The following is a 19,813-nucleotide window of genomic DNA, read 5'->3' as shown; positions in this document are numbered from 1 at the left end:
TACATTTTGTTATTGTACAATTCATTGAATTTTTGACGAAAAATGGCTTTCACGAATGAAGAAAAAAAATATGGTACAAATTTTATTACAAATACGATAGAAACAGTGTTGGGAAATGTATTTAAACTTGTATCCTGAAAGACGATAGTCATATCGAACTATGTTCAAGTTATTTCATCAAAATCTCAGCGAGTTTGGTTCGTGTGAAAAGCCAATGAAAAAAACGGAGACAGAATCAACAATCAAAATTTGATAAATGAGGTGTGTATGAGGTAAATTAGACATTTCAATTGAATAAATATAGTAATTAACTGAAATGTAAATGCAGTAAATCACAGCAAATGCTCAAAATGCTGGCCTTGTTCATGATAACACAACTGTGCCCGTCTTCGAATATTATTCATTGCACGAATGATTTCCCTCCTCCCCAATCTTCCAAACTCTCCAACAATGCTATGTCAAAGGTCCTCTATATTTTGATATTCCCTCTGACCACAAACTCTATTTTTGAGTGTACCCCATAAGAATGTATCCATAACACTTAGGTCTGGAGACATTGCTGGCCATCTCACCGGCCCATTATTCCCTATCCATTTATCACCAAACCTGTTAGTCAGGTAATTAGATACTCGTCTGGTAGTGTGCGATGGTGCACCATTATGTTGAAACCAGATGTTGTTTAGCAAAAGGTAGATTATCAAAATAGTCTTCGAAAATGAACATTGAAAACTGGTGATAGGTTTCTCCATTCAGAATTCCGTCAAATAAATGACGACCCAAATTTCTATCTGAATCGCACTTGGGGTCGAATTTCTCGGAACTGCCGGGGGTTGTTTATGGTCCAAATGTGTTAGTTATTTCGATTGAATATCCCACAATTCGTGAAAGTGCTTTCATCTGTCCAAATTACATTTTTCAGGAAAACAGGAAAATCAGGTCTTATTATTAGACAATTAAAAAATTTCAATCGCCTTTCAGGATCACCTGGATGCAATTTTTGAGATATGTGTATTTTGTAACATTTCAAACCGCTTTTTTTGGGATATCTCCGAGCACTTGTATGGCAAATATTCATTTCGCAGGAAATTTGACGTGTAGATTTCCCCGGGTTCATGTTTATCTGCAAATTATTAATTTTCATTGAACAGGATACAATGTCCAACTTACCTCATACATACCTCATTTATCAAATGTTATTTAGCTTCCTGGTCCATTCTGTCTCCGTATTTTTTCCTTGCCTTTTCAAATGAACCAAACTTGGTGAGATTTTGATCCAAAAACTTTTCGTCTTTCGGGATACAAACTTAAATACATTTCCGATGTCCTAACATTGTTTTTTCGACTTTTTTATGCTGTGTATTGATGATACGCCGCTTGTACTCCTCTCAGTGTACTCTAAAGCTTGTTGAAGTGAACATAATGCTTTTTGAAAACTATGTTCATGTTCAATTGCCTTGAAATCACATTAAACCGTTTTCAAGCAAGCATCATACTCCAACAAGTGTAAGGCTAACATGACAAAAAGTTCATTTCGCCAACTTGGTTGGTGGCAGTGTCGTTGATGAAAAGCCCATGTCCATGTATATAGACTGATTTTTGGAACACATAAATATGATTAAATTTTCTACAAACTTAACAGGCAACAGGCTGAACATGGTAAATACTTGTGTTCATTCTCAAGTCAACTCCAACCCTTCATAGAATGGACTACGTTCTGGAATACCTACATTCTAAAAATATCTGACGAAAAAATTTCTATCTTCAACTGTATCAGAATATACAACCTTCTTCCTGATGCATTCAAGTTCAAATATAAATAAAAAATCATCTAATTCACATGCAATGAGGTACCTATAATAAATGAAAAGGCACGGATTCAACGGTATGATTTATATGAAAATATTCTGTAATCTCCATATTGATGTCATAAATAACTTTAATTTTCAATTGTGCAAACTCCAACTTCGATGATAAACGTTCGCTGATATATCCTCTGATGTTTCATAAAATTGTCGAAAGGAAAGTAAAACTATCATTCAAAATACGCAGTGGAAAACTGATTACCTTTTATTTCAGAAAAAAGAAGATGAAATTCAAAAGGGAAGCCATTTCACTGAACTGCGACCAGTGCGGAAAACATTTCAAAAATCAGCGCCGTTTGAAAAAGCATATGCTAGCCCACAGTACCGAAAGACCGTTTTCATGTAAATTGTGCGAAAAGAAGTTCAAAAGAAAATACGACGTGACAGTACATATGAGAGTACACGGACAATTCTCCTCTTTAGAATGTGACATATGTTCCAAAAAACTCAAATCAAAGAGCTCCTACGTTATCCACAAGAAAAGACATTTGAAAGAATACGTGGCAAAATGTGAGATATGTAGCCAGGGCTTTGTAACAAATCAAGAGTACAACAACCATATCGGGTCCAAACATGGCACTAGTAGCCACATCTGCAATATTTGCGGCCGGGCTTGTTACGACAAAGCTGCACTTCAAGGTCACATGGCAAGACACGCGGAAAACTACGAATCTAACCAAAGTCATCGATGTGAGATTTGCAATAAAACCTTCTTTCAAGAGAAGTACTTGAAACAACATGTCATTAGGATACACAAAGACGGCGGGCAAAGGTTCATGTGCGATCTATGTGGCAAAAATTTACATTCCAAAGGTAGTCTCAGGGATCACATGCTCATGCACAAAGGGCTGAAACCTCTGGACTGCAAAGAATGTGGAAAAACGTTTGCTCTGAGGACTACTCTGAAGCTGCACATGCGCACACATACCGGTGAGCGACCTTACAGCTGCAAAGTATGCGGCAAGTGCTTCACGCAGAGGGGGCCCTTAAATGTACATATGATGTATCACACTGGCGAACGGCCCCATAAGTGTGAAATTTGCCCTATGGCTTTCGTTACACGAAATATGTTGTTAACGCACGTGAAGAAATTTCATGGTGCCTTATGATAGTTGTGTTGTCAAATTTTAGCAAGCAATGCCTACAAAATAAACTAATTTTCAAATAAAACTTAATTTATGTTCTTGTCTTTCGATAAAATATCTTGACGTTGTTCACTGATTTTTTTCGAAATTGTGCAAACCGAATTTTTCTGGGTATTTTTGCCTTTGATTATGACAAGCATATTCTATATAATTTTTCTTGCAAACATTCTAATTCAGTATTCCCTGTGCTATGATCATAAACAACTAATTGTTTGGTTAGGAAACCAATACAGTGCGGACATAAAAAATCACCTCCTGTTAGGTCCGACCTTGAATTTTAAGAATGGATAAACTTTTCATAACCGCATTGTATATCTCAAATAAAATAAATGTAAAGTTGGAACAAAGGAATTATTCTCAATATCTCAAATGAAAATTAGCAGTGGTCGATGAGACTTTCATTATTTAGTATTCGGAGTTAGTTAGTAGCTCGCTTTTAAAATTCTAAATATTGGTGTGGTATCAATGAAGTAGTCCTCCAGTATAATACCATAGTTGTATGAGAATGAAACAGAAAAGTTGATTTATTTTAAGTGTATGAAGAACTTCCTTCTGAGCTGAAGAGATGATTAGACCAGGTGAGAATACCATCTTTGGGTAATGATTACTATAATGAAGAATTTCAATTTAATTTTTTTTCTATGAAACTCTCACACTTTACTATGATCTTATTAATATTTGTGAAAATAAATAAACGATATGTGGTGTACATACGAAGTTCTAAAGCAGTCGTGTCACTACGGCCCGCAACCGCAATGTTTCACAGAAAGAAGCCCACCTATTTAGTTCTAGTAAACAACTCAATCATAGACGGTAACGACATCTTTTAGCAACAAGTGGAAATGCTCTATTAATTTAGTTGGGAACAATAGGATATTCCACGCGCTTCGAGTCTAGACTAGAAACCTCCCTATCGATATAAATGAAGTGCGTCGGCGCGACGTGAGTCTGTTGTGTCGAGTAATCGAAGCGATACGGTCGGAGAAGGATTCTAGTTGTACTACGAAGTAGTGACTGTTAAGTCTAGTGATTTTGAAGGTATTGCACATTTGTTTGTGTTGTGCGCGTGCGATTTTGGCATAATCTCACAAAAACGTAAAGTTGATAGTGAGTGCAGAGTTTTTCAGGGTCAATGGAAATTGCATCTGTTTTCATAGAACGGAAAGGTAAACCACTGTGTTTGATTTGCAATCAAACAGTTGCTGTTGGTAAGGAGTTTAACATGAAGATACACTATGATACGAATCATAAATCAAAATTCGATTGTTACATTGAAAAAATAAGAATGGACACATTGTCATCTTTAAAATCTAAACTCCAAGGTCAACAATCGATGTTTACTAAAGCTATTCTGAGAGCGAAGATGCCCTGAAATCCATATGATACCTGACATCAATGAGCTTGTCAAAAACAAGAGAAGTCAGGTATCTGGATCCTCGAGCTCAAAATAATTACCCTCTCTCATAACTTAGATATGATTTTTAACAACCGTGTATTATATATTATATAATTGAATAAATGAAATCATATAATAATTCATTATTTTAATCTGAACCTGTCTACACTTTCTTTAATAAAATATATGACCCTCTGCCAAATTAAGTTTGACACCTCTGCCCTAAATTGTAATAACCACGCTGAAATGCAGACACTCAATTGTTTATAGAGAACTAGTTGGGTTTCATTAAAAAACAGAAAAAGATAAAAACAATATATATTATGATGTTGGACGCTCTTTTGAAACTCTGAGCTAACAATGATCGAAACATTGTGTCTCCCGCAGCACTAATGCAGCTGTATCACCATCATTTTCACCAATATTTTTGTAATGGGTATTCGGCGATAATTATAAACTTGATTTTCAACAATATTCAACAAGAAAAATCACTTTTAGGTAAACTGAAATTATAATATTTTTTATTTTTAGCATACCTAAGATTTTTATTTGTTAAGACAATTCGAGAAATATATTCAATGAATATTCAATACAATAGAACAACAGAATTCAGAAATAAAAAATCCACTAAAACCAATGATTTTTTAATTCAAATATGCTTCACGTCTAAATTCTTACGGACTTCATAGACATTTAGACATTTTTGTAACCAACTCAAGTTGTTTGTCGTGAATACTTACATCACAATAAACATTCAGCATCATGCAATTATTTTATCCTATACATGGCTTGCATTGCATTAATATTAACATAATCAAAATGATGTGGCTGTAATAGAAACAAATTGATAAATATAGGTTATTAATGATAATAAACTCAAAACTCTTCATATTAGCAGCTGAAATGGTCTACGTCTGGTAACCCTGCGATCTTGAGCTAATAGGACCAAGTAACTAGATTAAGTTTTCAAGTTGGGTGAATGATGTTTGTCAACGAAATGTCAGATTTTTGAAATTGAAAAATCGGAACTATTCAAAATACGGTGATGAATAGTAAAAAATACGTATTATCCTATAAAACAGGAGAGTAGTTTGAGATCAATACATGTGAGTAGAGTTATTCACATTTTATTTATTATGTAGCGTTGCTAATGTACACACTCAACTGATATCTATTTGCTGAAATTTACTTTCTTGTGAAATATTCATTTTATATTATATATTAAAAAAAGGGAAAATTTTACTTTATAGGATACTCACGGATTTTTGCGGTTTTTTCAGTGATGATACTACGTGATGGTAGGAATTCGGGACACTTTTTATTTTTTGTCGGAATCAATTAGTTTTCGAGATATAGCCTTTCAAAGTTTGTATGGTGTCATATTTTATCTTTTTTTAAGCAATAAACGATTGCAATTCACTTATTTTTTATTCAACACATCTTTTTCCATATCATGGCACTTTATTCTATCACTTTTCATTCACTTATTGCCAAGTTTCTTGAAATTGGATTCAAATTCCATAATTCGTCACATACTAACTCAACCTAACCTAACCTAACTCAGTCTAAATTTACTTTAGAATTTAAAAAACTATGTACCCTCAACATTTAACCTGACCCCCAAATTCTAAAAGGAACGTATTTTCGAATATTTACTTTTGTAAAAACTATCTTTTCTCAACATCTAACCTCACCTCCGAATTCTGAAAGGAGCGTATTTTCGAATAGTGAAACTTAATGCAATTCATGAGAAGTGATTTGTGTTCACCTGACAAATTATGGAATTTCCTTCTAATTTCAGGAAACTCGGCAATAAGTGATTGAAAAGGAATAGAAAAAGGTGCGATGATGATATGGAAAAGTGTTAAATAAAAAAAAATATGTGAATTGCAATCGTTTATTGCTTTTGAAAGATGGTAAAATATGACGTTATACAAACTTTGACAGGTGATACCTCGAAAACTAATTGAGTCCGACAAAAAATAAAAAGTGTTCTGAATTCCTACCATCATGTAGTATCATCCCAGAAAAAATCTCGAAAATCCGTGAGTATCTCATAAAGTATAATTTAGCCTAAAAAAATACTATTCTCATTAAGATGTAATGTAAAAATTCAATTATTTTTTCAGGTTCAAATCACTTGATGTGAGTAATTTTTCCCAGCCTTCAATTAATTACCTGAAATAATAAATTGGCCAAAAAGTAAAAAGTATATCATCAGATTACTATCAGTAACAGCTGACTATTCAATTTTGATCAGTTTGTGTTTGTATATACTTGAGAATACCTACAGGCGCTACGTAGAAGTAGAATAGCTTGAAAAGTCGAAATAGGTGATTTTTCATATGCAAATACTAGAGCAAACGTAACCCGAATAGTAGTGCTTTCAATTTTATACCTTTGAATAGTGCTATTATTGATTGAATACAAATTATATGAATTCTACAACCAACATGAACCGGATAGTACAAGTAGTTTCAGATTCCGTAAAAAAAATATAAGTCTTAAAAAATATGGAGAAATTCAGTTATTTAGAATATCTGTAGAGTAGGGACGGTGAGTGTTGACTCACAGCACTTAGGCCACATGTGACCCATTGTACATCTTCCCGAGGAGTTGTCCTCCTAGGTCATCGTCCATCCTGTCCTTTCCAGGAAGGTGGACAGGTCACTAGGAGACATCTCCTTTATATTGGCAGGTGTAGGCCAAAACTCGCCTAACACACACTCTCTTTGGCAACCTTGAGGTATCTCATGGCGACCTCCGCGAAGGTTTTGGAAGGTGCAGCGACATTACTGTCATTGCGCGGCTTTTTTAAAGCTTCCTGGGGTTCCCCTGGTGGAGGTGTTCCAGTGAGGACGCTTTCCTGCAGAGGCAGCCGGTTCCTTGCCATTATTCAAGGCGCAGATCTTGGCGCCCGCCGCAGGAAGTGTCCTTGCTGTTGGAGATGATCTGCTATGTTTAGCCTTATTCCAAGAGGTAGATTGGGGTGGACATTTCTGTTCATCCCCAGCCACCGCCTTATATTGAGGTGAGCACTTCTGTCCAGCCTCGGGATTGGTTTTTGTTGTTTCTGTTGTTTCATTCATTTGTGTTCCCACGAGTAGCAAGAGAAGAGATGGTGGACACCTCTGGCAGAGCCCCGCATTACTGATAGACTGATTACAATGAGTTCCTCAAGGGGATCGTTCGTAACCGCATATCACGCATATCACCCTGCGGTCATTCAGCTGTCGGCACGATTCCTTACACCTTAGCGTGGGTAGGCTTGTCCACGGTGGCATGTTTTGCAAAGGCTTTTGGGGAGTTTCAGTTCCCCTCACCCTACTTATTTCTGCCACTGACCAGAAGTCCGGCGACCCCGTCCGTAAGGCCACATTGGCTTCCCGGACAGGGCTTCCAGTCCCCTGGCCGTTTCCCTATCCGCCATCTGGGAACGCGCCCAATAGGTTGATTATAGAAAATGGGAGAGGAACAAGGTTATTTTAAACTTTCCCAATTATATTGTACTCTAAGAGACCAAAAATTACTAGGGTCGTAATTTGTAGTATAAGAAGAAATTCAACTTATATATGGAAAAAGTTTTTGATCTTGTGAATATTGTAACATGGAAGAGTATCATCATTGTGAAGTTTGACAATATTACAAAATAATAAAAAATTTAAAAATCAAAAGTTTCTATACTTTGTCCATCTAAGCAATAGAGTACTCCAAAGCATTATCATGCATAGTGTGCATGGGGTGATTGTTCAGAGACGCACTAAGGAACGACAGATTTTTTTTAATAATATGCGGCTGGGTAAAGGATTTTTTTTTGGTGGAGTGTAGGGACACAAATTAGCAGTTTTCTTCAGCCGTATCAGTACTTGACATTTTAAAAATTTTAAACTTGAAAATACCGTATATTTGCACACCACAGGCGTTACAACGTAACTGACCACTACGACACCGTAACATGAATTCCGATTGCAGATAAATCTGATTGGCCAGCGTAAGGAGGCTTGCTTATTTTACCCAATAGATGCAAATGTGCGTGGTGATCATATATTGATCACACATCTATCTTTGTTTGGGTTACTTTTTTTGTTGGATGGATATAGTTTAGATAAGACAAAAACGTGATTTACAATGAAATTAGTTATACCCGAAAACTTTGAAGAAAAACATAATTTTAATTGGTTACATCCCTCTGTATAACATTTTCGCAAATTATGTATACCTAGGAGCTTTTCGATATTACAAAATCAATCTTTTTCTGCAGCTTTCACAACATGGTGAGTAGATTAAAACAGAGTTCAGAACGACAGTGCTGTTTCAACATCTCATCATCAGTGGTACTAGACTGATCTATGCATGCATTGTGTGATTCCAGTGACCTTGACGAACAATTCTGATTATAAATAAGCTTAGACCTCTCTCCATGCTCACTTATATTGTTTTAATATGCCATTGTCATTGAAATAATTTCAGAATTACTGCAAATGGAGGCAACAAGAAAGAGATATTCATTTATAAAGAAATATTTCCAAGTCGATATAGGCTCCATTCATTGGAAAAACCCTTCACCAAACGAACATGGCGAAAAATATATAGATGTGAAACTAAACTATACTTTTTATATGAGCAATGTTAGCGGAATTGGGTAAATGTTTGTCATAGTAAAATTTTTGTGAAATAGGTGGTACAGTTTATGACTCCACAAGTATCTTAAAAAATGATATAATTAATTTGAAAAGTAAATGACTTGAAAGTTTTTTGGTAAAAACTGTTTTCTTCTTCAGTTCGTAGAGGTAGGTAAAAATATTCAGGAACAGTTCATTGCAATACCCAATTAATATATTTCCAATTTCAGGATCAAATTAAGAAAGACCCGCATTACGCTTGCAGAGGACTTTACTCAAATAAAGTGCTGTGATATTTGTGGAAAGTTTTTTAAAGACAAAAGACAGCTAAAAAAGCATCAAACATCGCACAGCGAAATCAGGCCGTACTCTTGCGAGATCTGCAAGAGAGCATTCAAAAGAAGGTACGAAGTAAACTTGCATAAAAAAACCCATGATGGTTCTGTATCGTATGAATGTGACTTCTGCTCGAAAAAGCTGCGTTCCAAGAATTCTTGGCAAACACACAGGAATCGACACATGAAGCTCTATATTGTTAAATGCGAGATATGTGAGCAGGGTTTTGTTACTAATCACGAATACAAAAACCATATGACTGCCAAGCACGGAACCAGCAACCACATCTGCAGCGTTTGTGGAAGGAGTTGCTACGATAAAACTGCCTTGGAAGGTCACATGGCGAGACATGCCGAGAACTATGGGGAAAACCCATGCTTCAAATGTGAATACTGCGGTAAATCATTCAGCCAGGAGAGGTATTTGAAGCATCACTTCATGAGGATGCACAAGGATGGCGGGCAGAGTTTCGTTTGTGACTTATGCGGAAAGGAATTACATTCAAAAAACTCTCTTAGGGATCACTTGTTAATGCATGAGGGACTCAAGCCTATCGAATGCAAAGAATGCGGCAAAAGATTCACAATCAAGACTACCTTGAAACTGCACATGCGCACTCATACTGGAGAACGTCCATATGCCTGCAAGGAATGTGGTAAACGTTTCACCCAGAAGGGACCTCTGAACACGCACATGCTGTATCATACAGGGGAGAGACCTCATAAATGTGATATTTGTTGTATGGGTTTCGTAACGAAGATTTTGTTGACAAACCACATTAAAAAGTTTCACGATACTGTTTGATATTTTGATGTCAAATGTTCCTATTTGTGTACAGTATTCGCATCGAAATTGTGACAATTATAGAGTTTTGTTATGTTTTTATATGATATTAAAGTTATTCTTGCCACACTATCGATTGTTTATCCTGAAAAATATGTCACCTTCATAGAGACATATGATACGATGTCTAAAATATGAAAATTATTTATTTCGAAAAACTAATCCATAAAAGCGTAATATCATTATATTTTCTAAAAATTGAAATGAAAAACAGGTCATCGAAAAATGATAGTAATACTTTTGTTACGTTTTCTCCGTGGGTTTGACGATAATTGACTGCATTAATCAATAATCAAACTTAAAACTAAAGCTTCAATTATATTCAAATGTCTATCACCTCATTAGATCGCTCCGTACCGCACTGCCTGCTAAACTTGACTATACCCGATATGCGCGTGGGTAGCGTTTATATATGGTAATCGAAGTACCTCGAAGCCGATAGGGAATTTGCTAGAAGTCTAACGAACTCTTGGTCACGTCACAATTGATTTATGACGACAGTGGCGGCCGGTGTTATTTTTTTAGGGGATGATTACAACACTTTTTCTATCAGCGTTTAGAACGATGACATTGGAAGGTTGAAATAATTACTCAAAAATATTTTTATCAAAATATATTACAGAAGAAACGAACACGAATGAAATTAAACTCGGATCATCTAAGATCAAATTGATTTAAAGATATTGAAAAATCGGGAGTCATCTTATTGTCGGATTTCCGGTTTTGATGTTGAAATTGTGATTTTAAAGTGGACGTCATTTATTTACACTCAGAAAAACGAGTTTCTATTCGAAATTACAAATTCAAGGTCATAATTGAGAGTTCCAAGTGAAGCTACGACTTTAAAATCGAAGTTACTAGTTTAAGTCGAAATTGCGAATCTAAAATCCCACCAAAAAGTGATACTTGATCACGTTGTCATATAATTTTATCAAATATTGGCGATCTGGTTAATTTCTCACGTCACAAATTCAATTTCGAACAATAACTCATGAGTTATTGAACAGTTACCATTTCAGTTTATCAATTTTTCGATATTGCAAACGATCAACGATAACAGACGAATGGTCCAAATTTAAATATTTGTTTTTCAATTTTACAATCACATCGTACAATATGTACTGATGTCATGAATCCTTCATGGTCAAATATACGAATTTTCGGTTCATTTGTAACAATTTGTCAATGTGTTTCGATCACTAGTACGAAAAATGTCTCTGTTTTGGAGAATAAAGAGCTATATATATAACCGAGTAAATATTCAAAAATACCGCCTTCTTGAGAAACACATATTTGGGCCCTTCTCTTGACAGTACGTGTTGCTTTCAAAACAATTCAGCAATAAATTCTATTAATTATAGTTTCAATGTAATTTTTCAGTTCATATACATTATTATGTTTCATTTTGTACACCTCATTTTTCAGAAATCCCCAAAAATAAGAATCTAGGGGTATCATGTCTGGTGGACGAAGAGGCAACTTAATATATAGGAACATTTGTAGCAATATATCTGTTTCCAAAACAGTCTCGCAACATTCTCTTCAAGCCACTGAAATTATATGCTGGTGCTCCATCCTGCTGAGAATAGATCATCTGACGAGCCTACAGATCAAGATCATCGATAAACTCTTTCAACACTCTTGTTAATAAGTTAGAGCGCCCGTAAACGAGCCACATTTTGTGGTCGGATCGACCACACAATTGCAGTCACGTTTCAGCGAACTCAAGCCGCCCATAAGAAATACTATACTACACATACACGGGCGTTCACAAAAGTCAAAACGGACGTAGTCAACTTGCTGCTGATCTCCGCCGAGATGTCATCGCGGCATCCGCCGTACAATATCCACAAACTAGCAGTCGTATCCAACCGCGTACACCGTGATGTACTTTTTCTCATATTGGTCTCACAGCATTCAATTTTTGATGTCAGTTGCCTCAACTGTAAGTGCGGTTTATATGACCGCAAGTCGACCACAAGAATGTGGTTGGGTCAACCGCGAACTGCAGTCAACGTGACCACAATGTTGTGGTTGCCTCAACTGCAAATATGTGGTCCGTGTACGGCCGGACTCAATGTAACGGGGTGCGTTCAAAGAACCATGGAAGAAAAATGGTCCGATAATTCTGCCTCTAAATAGACCACACCAAACATTAATGTCTTTGCGGATTGTGGGGATGGACTAGAAATGAATTATGTCTATTCCAATAATGAAAATTATTTCTATTATACATCCCACAATTTGAAAAATCAGTCTCATCTCTCCATGTAATATTTTCATAAAAGTTTGGATCTTGTCTGCATTTATTCATAAACCACCGACAAAAACCCCGATCGTCTCTCAGGGTCACCAGGTTCTAGTGTTTGCACTGGTCTGAACTTATAAGGAGAAATCTTATGTTTCTTCCGAATTCGTTGAATAACAGACGGAGTGGAACAGCTATTTCTCTAGATAAAGTCTGATGGAATTATTTAGATTTATTTCAAAGTAAGCTAAAACGTCTGTATCTTTAGATATTACAAAACATTTTTAGTTCTCTTCTCAAAAACGTTTTCATTGTTCCTGAATCGACGATGAAGCACAGTAAAAATGCCGATTAGGTAATTCACGATTGGGAAACGAATTGCTGTAGTGTTGAGGTGCTCTTACGCTGTTTTTCTGGCAAACCAAGTAGGATTCTAACATATCACATTTTTCTTGATGGAAAAACGGCATTTCGAAAAATATTCGAACAGCAGTTGACAGTTACAATAATTTATGACATTGTCATGATATACTTGAGAATATTTGACAAATAGTATTTCAACAAAGTTTCAAAGCAATTTTCAATCATCTGAAAATGAAATTTTTAACAGGTGATGATCGACTGTATTGTCAAACATGCGCCAAACTAACTGACTGTTATAAGGAAACAAGTATAGCTGAGGCACCAGTCAATCTAATGATAACACTGATGATTTTCAAACAAGACTCAACCTCTAACGGAAGCAAGAAACTCTTTGGAAGGTTCGAAATAGATGAACATTTCAACCTAGCAGACCACTGTTATAATATTCATGCAGTCATTGTTTACTGTAGTTCTGGCGTTGAATTTGGTCATTATTACGCCTTGGTCAAAGAAGAAACGGACTGGTTTAAGTTTGACATTGATATTGTTAGATCAAGATCTTCAGATGATGTGGTGCTGCAGGTTTTTCCGGGTTTTCCTGCAGCTGAAAAAGCAAAAGCGCCACTGGAATCAATGAAGTCGCCCCGGAGCGCCAATTAATTTTTATTGTTGTTTTTATTTTATTTTTATCGTTGTTTTAATAAAAGCAACGTGATTTCTCATAATAATTCTGTTTTATCGAATCTAACACATTTTTTTCCAACCGCATTAATATGACTCTCCAGTGCTTCACTGTTGTCATTATAGCAGACATATTTTGTTTTACAAAATAAATACGGCTAGTTGAATGGCTTTAAGATGGAAATTATCGTTTTGTGGTGTCAAGTGAGAGGTACGACATGATCACGGGTTTCACGAGTTCAAATCCCAGCGCAATTTTATCTTTTTGCTGTTAGTAACAAAATATTGTCATTAGTATAAATACCAACATTTGTGTTTGATGATGAGGTTTTATTTACCAAAACAAAGAAATGTTTTGTACTAGTGGAATAAATAAACATCTCCACCACACGAAGACAGTTGATATGAGCTTTGTTGTTGAGAATGTTTTTTCGAATCGGAATGCATGATAAATAATAGTGTTTTCTAATTAAAAAAATATCTTATGAAATATTTTGAAAACGCGACTGTCATTTTTATTGTTTTCGGCATCGAGAAGGACATTGAACCTAACCCGTAGTATCAATAATAACGGAGTTTCGGATTTGACCGTATTATCGAGTATAAAACTGAGATGCGAAGTTTGAAAACTCGGTTACATCGGGATGCTAGCTTTAAAATTAACCACTGAAAATTCTTGGGCTTGTTAAACTTATAAATTCAAAAGGGAAGACCTACATAAATCGAGTTGCTCATTTAGGGGTATATATTTTTGGTTTTTAATTGATTTCGTAATTTCCATGGCTTCCAACAAATTCATTTTTTCCCTCTATTACATATGTGTAGAATTTTGAGATTATCTTTATTTATCCTGTGTTTTGATTCTTGAAGATGTTCGTACATCGTAGCTTTTTTGTCCAAACAGACGTGTTGACGCAGCCTTATGTCAAAATTTCTACCGGTTTGGCCTGTATATAATGCAAAGCATTCGCCACACTCCATTATATATATACCTGATTTTTTCATTCTATCCCGTTTGGGTTTTGCATTAAACAGGGTTCTACCTAAATTATTATTACTTATGAAAGCTGTTGATATTTTGTATTTAAAGAAGTAATTTTGAATATTTTATGAAAGTTTACCTGAGCAGTTGATGCTACTATACTTGACTATATTCTGTTCTCGGCAGTTTGGGTATAATTTACTCATAAGTGTTTTCTGATTTTTACCTGATATTATCATTTCTATTAGAGCAATTGGTACCTGATTGTTTACTGCAATTTGCTTAATTATTTTTAGTTTATTTTGGAAATTCTTTTCAGGTAAAGGGATTGCGAAAGCTCTGTATACCATCGACCTAAACGCGGATAACTTATGTGAGAGTGGAATGAAAGAATCAAAGGGAATTGTACATACAGTCTGTGAAAGTGTTTTTCCGGTAGATATTGAAAACCATTATAGACTCTTGAAATATTCAAATCTAAGAAGTTAAGCTCCTTGTTTTGTTCGATTTCTAATGTGAAGTTAATTTTGTTATGCGGACTATTGAGAAAGTTTAAAAATTCATTAATTTGTCTGTTTGACCCATCAAAACCAACTAGTACGTCATCAACATATCTGAACCAAAACACAATATGTTTCTGAAGGGGTTGTTAAGGATGCGGGTATTTTATAGTGAGTCCATGAAAATATCTGCCAGAATGGGACTTAATGGTGAGCCCATAGGGAGACGTGAGTTTTGCAGATAAAAATTTCTATTATTTGAAGAAACTTTGTTTCAGACATGTATCAAGGAGTTTGCAAAATTTGGTAGTTACATATGGATTTGTGTGACACTTATCCAATATGTATTTCACGAGGGGAATACATTCGTCCCTTTCCCAGAAACATATTGTCTTTTGGTTCAGATATGTTGATAACGTACTAGTTAGTTTTGATGGTTCGATTCAATATGTAATAAAGGGAAGAAAATGAATTTGTTGGAAGCCATGGAAATTAACAAATCAATTAAAAACCAGAAATATATACCCCTAAATGATCAACTCAATTTATGTAGGTGGCCTCTCTTGAATTTATAAGTTTAACAACCCCTAGAATTTTTAGTGGTAAATTTTGAAGTTGGCATCCTGGTTCGCTCAACTATCTGTCTTTCAAATACCTGTCCTTACATCTTACCTGAAAACTCCCGACATAACCGAGTTTTCCAACTTCACATTTTAGTTTTATACTTGAAATGGGGTCAAACACGAAACTGGTCGTATAAATAAAATCAACGAGTGGTAATTAGACAAAAGTGTTTTTATTCATTTCATTAAGGTGATCATGAATTTCAATAAAATAAACAAGTCATCAATAACACAAAGTCTAATAATTATTTTTATGTTGAAGGTTTTATATGGTATTATTTAGTACATTTCTCAGACCCAGCATGTCTTTCATTTAGCTGTTCGAATTGACTTTGTATAGACTATACGAGTATAGGTATACAGTGTGTACGTGTACCGACCCACTATTGCTCTCAGAAACAGTAAGATGTACAAGGTCGGTTAAATTGGACAAAAGTTTCTCAGTTTGGGGAAATAGAACAATCTCTTTTCAGATCGACAATATCAGAGGTTGTTTATGAAATATTCGCCAAGAACTAAAATTGCCGATTTTCGTTTTTTTGTTCTACCGCCCCCATTTCGAATGATATAAAAAAGGCAGAGGTAGTTTCGATAGTGTTTCATATTTGTTATAATCTGATATGAACAATTATTCAATGCAACATTTCTATATGATATGGTATGATAATTCAGCCACTGAATTTCATATAATCAAAAGCGGAAAAAATTCATAGACGAAGCACTCAAAAAATATATGCATATTGTGCTCATTAGCTGTCATCACTACGGTTTGGTCAGGTGCAAGGTTAGGCAACACTTGGTTGCAGAAACAACATAAATGCACGGAGTCATCAGCAGAAGCCACCACGAGGCAGATTTAGCTACCTCTGTGACATCCAGGTCTAGTATTCGAAATAGATGATAATTTAGTGATATATCTAACCCGAGATGACCTGACCGAAACCACACTTGACTATACCGTACTGATGACCGCTAATGAGCTAGAAACGCGTGTCGGCAGTTTGCATATATTTTTTGCGTGCTTGGTACATGAATTCTCCCTGCTTTTGATTATATAAAATCCACTCCCTACGTCATAATCTATATCGAATACTGGGCTTGGATGTCACGCAGGTAGCTATCCCGAGATGACCTGATCGAAATCACATAGTGATGCTGGCTTAACTAGAAACACGTGTCTCTCAATCTTCAACGATCTCAGCAATTCTTTAATATGACGTACCTGTAGCAACTAGGGGTTACCTTCTGACCTCAAAATCAATCACCGATGTCTTATTGACACCCTCCAGTTAAAAGTTATTCCCAATTTACAATTTAGAGTTTTCGTAAAAAAACAGTCCTGAATTACTACTTTTGAGATTGTGTGAATCCAAAATCTAAAGTTGTTGACGATGATTAGGACTATCCTTGAATGAAAAACATATTAAAAAGTTTCATTTTTTGAATCAACAATTCAGTTATCATACCTTTGTTTTAGGCACAAAAAGCAACGAAAAAGTAATTTTACAGATTTTGTCGAAGGAAAAGTTGAGTTCACCGAAGGAGGCGACTTTACTAAAATAAAATGTTGCGAGTTGTGCGGAAAATTTTTCAAAGATTCCAGAAGGTTGAAGAAACACATGACTTCGCACAGCGAAGATAGACCCCATGCTTGTGAAATATGCCACAGACGATTCAAAAGAAAACATGAAGTGTCAAACCACATGAGAGTCCACAACGGTGGCATGTCTTTCCAATGTGATTTCTGTTCAAAAATATTGAGATCAAAAGGTTCTTGGGCCATTCACAGAAGGCGGCATCTCAAAGAGTTCATAGCCAAGTGTGAGATTTGTGGCCAAGGCTTCGTTACCAATCAAGAGTACCAAAATCACATTGGATCTAAACACGGTAACAGCAATCACATCTGTAACGTTTGTGGGAGAAGTTGTTACGACAAGGCTTCCTTGCAGAGTCATTTGGTGAGGCATTCTAAGGATTATGGAACCAACCCAAATATCAGATGTGATTTGTGTGATAAGACGTTCCTTCAGGAGAGATATCTCCGGCACCATTACCTGCGGATGCACAAGAATGGCGGACAAAAATACGTTTGTGACCATTGTGGAAAAGAAGTCAACTCCAAACGTAGTCTCCGAGATCACTTACTTATCCATCAAGGCCTGAAGCCCATTCAATGTAAAGAATGTGGTAGATGTTTTGCATTGCGAACGACTCTTAAACTTCACATGCGGACGCACACAGGAGATAGACCATACAAATGTAAGGAATGTAATAAATGCTTCACCCAGAAAACACCTTTGACTGTTCATATGAGGTACCACACAGGAGAGCGGCCTTATGCTTGTACAGTGTGTAGTACGGGGTTTGTCAGTAAAGGGACACTGTCGATACACCAGAAAACTAAACACAGTGCAGCATAATTACAAGCAACATCTTTTTTTCAATATTATCCAATACCTTTGTTGTTTTGTTCTTTCAAAAAATCTAGTCATATATGTTGGAGATCCAATATTTTTTTGTTCATCTCTCAAGAGTTAAAACAAATCACGTAATAAATAAAATTTTTGGCATATATCGTTTTCTTTTCATGAAATTGCACACTTACTATTTCAGCTCTATGAGAAAGGTAGTAAGTAACGAAGTAACCTATTAGCATTTGATAAATGAAGAGATTTTTTGGACTAAACGTTTCGAATAGACGATGAAATTATATATTTGACAGAAGTTTTCTTGATTTACTATCGCTTCAGATTCGAAGTGAAATGTCACCATAAGGTCTCATAAAAACTCTTAAATAAAATATTTTTTGTACTTATGAACTATTTGTTTATTTTTATTTCCTCTTCTATAAGAAACTCACATAGACCTAATAACAATAGTGGGTCCTTATATTTGGTATGCATAAAGTAATGAACAGGTGAGAAAATGGAAAATGTTTAATGATACTCAATCGAAGATAATTACTTAACTGAGTGTTTGACTGAGAAACGTCCATATCAATGCGACTGACGCATATTTCAGAAGTGAAACATGTTATTGACATTTTTTGTCGTTTTTAAAACTATTTGCTTCAAAATTATATCTCCAAATTTTCTTCCTATGTAAGATTCGTAGAAATATTGTAATGATGTAAATATTTTTATTGTTTTCATTGTTATTTTCATTTTTTATGTTATGTTATTTTTGATTGTCATGTGTTGTTTCATGAATATTGAAAGATTATTTGTTGCTCTGTGGTTCATTTCGATATTTTTCAATGATTTTCATAGAAAATTTCAATTCTGTTCATTCAAGAGTAGAATTTTTAGATCTTCTAGATTACTGTTTATTTGAATGTGCCTCACAATATTTATTGTTGACTGCAATAGGTTCTATTATCTGAAATTAACAGGTAATAGGTTTGAAAGCTAAGAGAAGGTAAATGAAAAAAGTATAAAAAATATTAGGACCGGAATATTTGAAAGAGTTATTAAAAAAGGCGAAAATAATGTCCAAAAAATGAGAAAAAAATAAATACTGAGTACGAAATTGAAAATAATAATTGTAAAGTAAACAAATGATGTGGGTTAGAAAAATGTTATCAACAATTACTTTATTTAAATGAATAAAATAAGTTTTGTTTTATTTCCACTAGTAACTTTATTTGTACAACCGGTTTCGGATTCAACCCCATTATCAAATATAAAACTAACATGTGATACTTGATAATGGAGTCAAACCCGAAACCGGTTGTACAAATAAATAATCAGTGGTGTTTTTATTCATTTCATTAAAGTGATCATGAATTTCTACAAAATAAGTAAGTCATCAATTACACAGAATAATTAAAGTGTAAATAATATACGAGGTCAAGAGAAATATTTGAAAACAAGCTACACTACGACGTTTTGATTATTGTTATATATAATCGTCATCACCTAAACACGACAGTAGATAATAACAATTGAAATCTTTTAGGTTAATTTGAAACAAATCAACAAATACAGGTTGTATCTAAATAAGTGTAAAACATTTAAGGAGGTGATTCCTCATAGAAAAAAAGATAGGATCTTTCATATAAAGAAATTTCATTGGAGCATCCCTTGTTAAGATACAGCCTCTTAAAGGGGGTACATAAAATTTCTATAACAATTTGTTTCACAAGCACTGAAAAAGTTACAATATTGAAATTAACCTGACGTTTTGTACTACCAAAAAGACACTTGGCCAGTA

General features: G+C 35.0%; 2 protein-coding genes across 10 annotated transcripts in view; both read left to right on the top strand.

Moving 5' to 3' along the window:
* Nucleotides 1-19,813, top strand: part of LOC111510822 (uncharacterized) — a 326,252-nt gene that overhangs the window by 132,208 nt on the left and 174,231 nt on the right. The gene's annotated exons all lie outside the window — the stretch shown is intronic.
* On the top strand, nt 5,369-18,173 carry LOC141481129 (uncharacterized). The gene is made up of 2 exons (XM_074172273.1): nt 5,369-5,509; nt 17,079-18,173. Coding segments are annotated over exons 1-2 (945 nt in total). The 5' UTR covers nt 5,369-5,507; the 3' UTR covers nt 18,022-18,173.

The sequence above is a fragment of the Leptinotarsa decemlineata genome, unplaced genomic scaffold, assembly GCF_025532065.1.
Source record: "Leptinotarsa decemlineata unplaced genomic scaffold, Ldec_3_MD MMD2_tig00000035_RagTag_RagTag, whole genome shotgun sequence".
Lineage (NCBI taxonomy): Eukaryota > Metazoa > Arthropoda > Insecta > Coleoptera > Chrysomelidae > Leptinotarsa > Leptinotarsa decemlineata.
The sequence above is the reverse complement of the archived record's forward strand: the minus strand, read 5'-3'. Positions and strand labels throughout refer to the sequence as shown.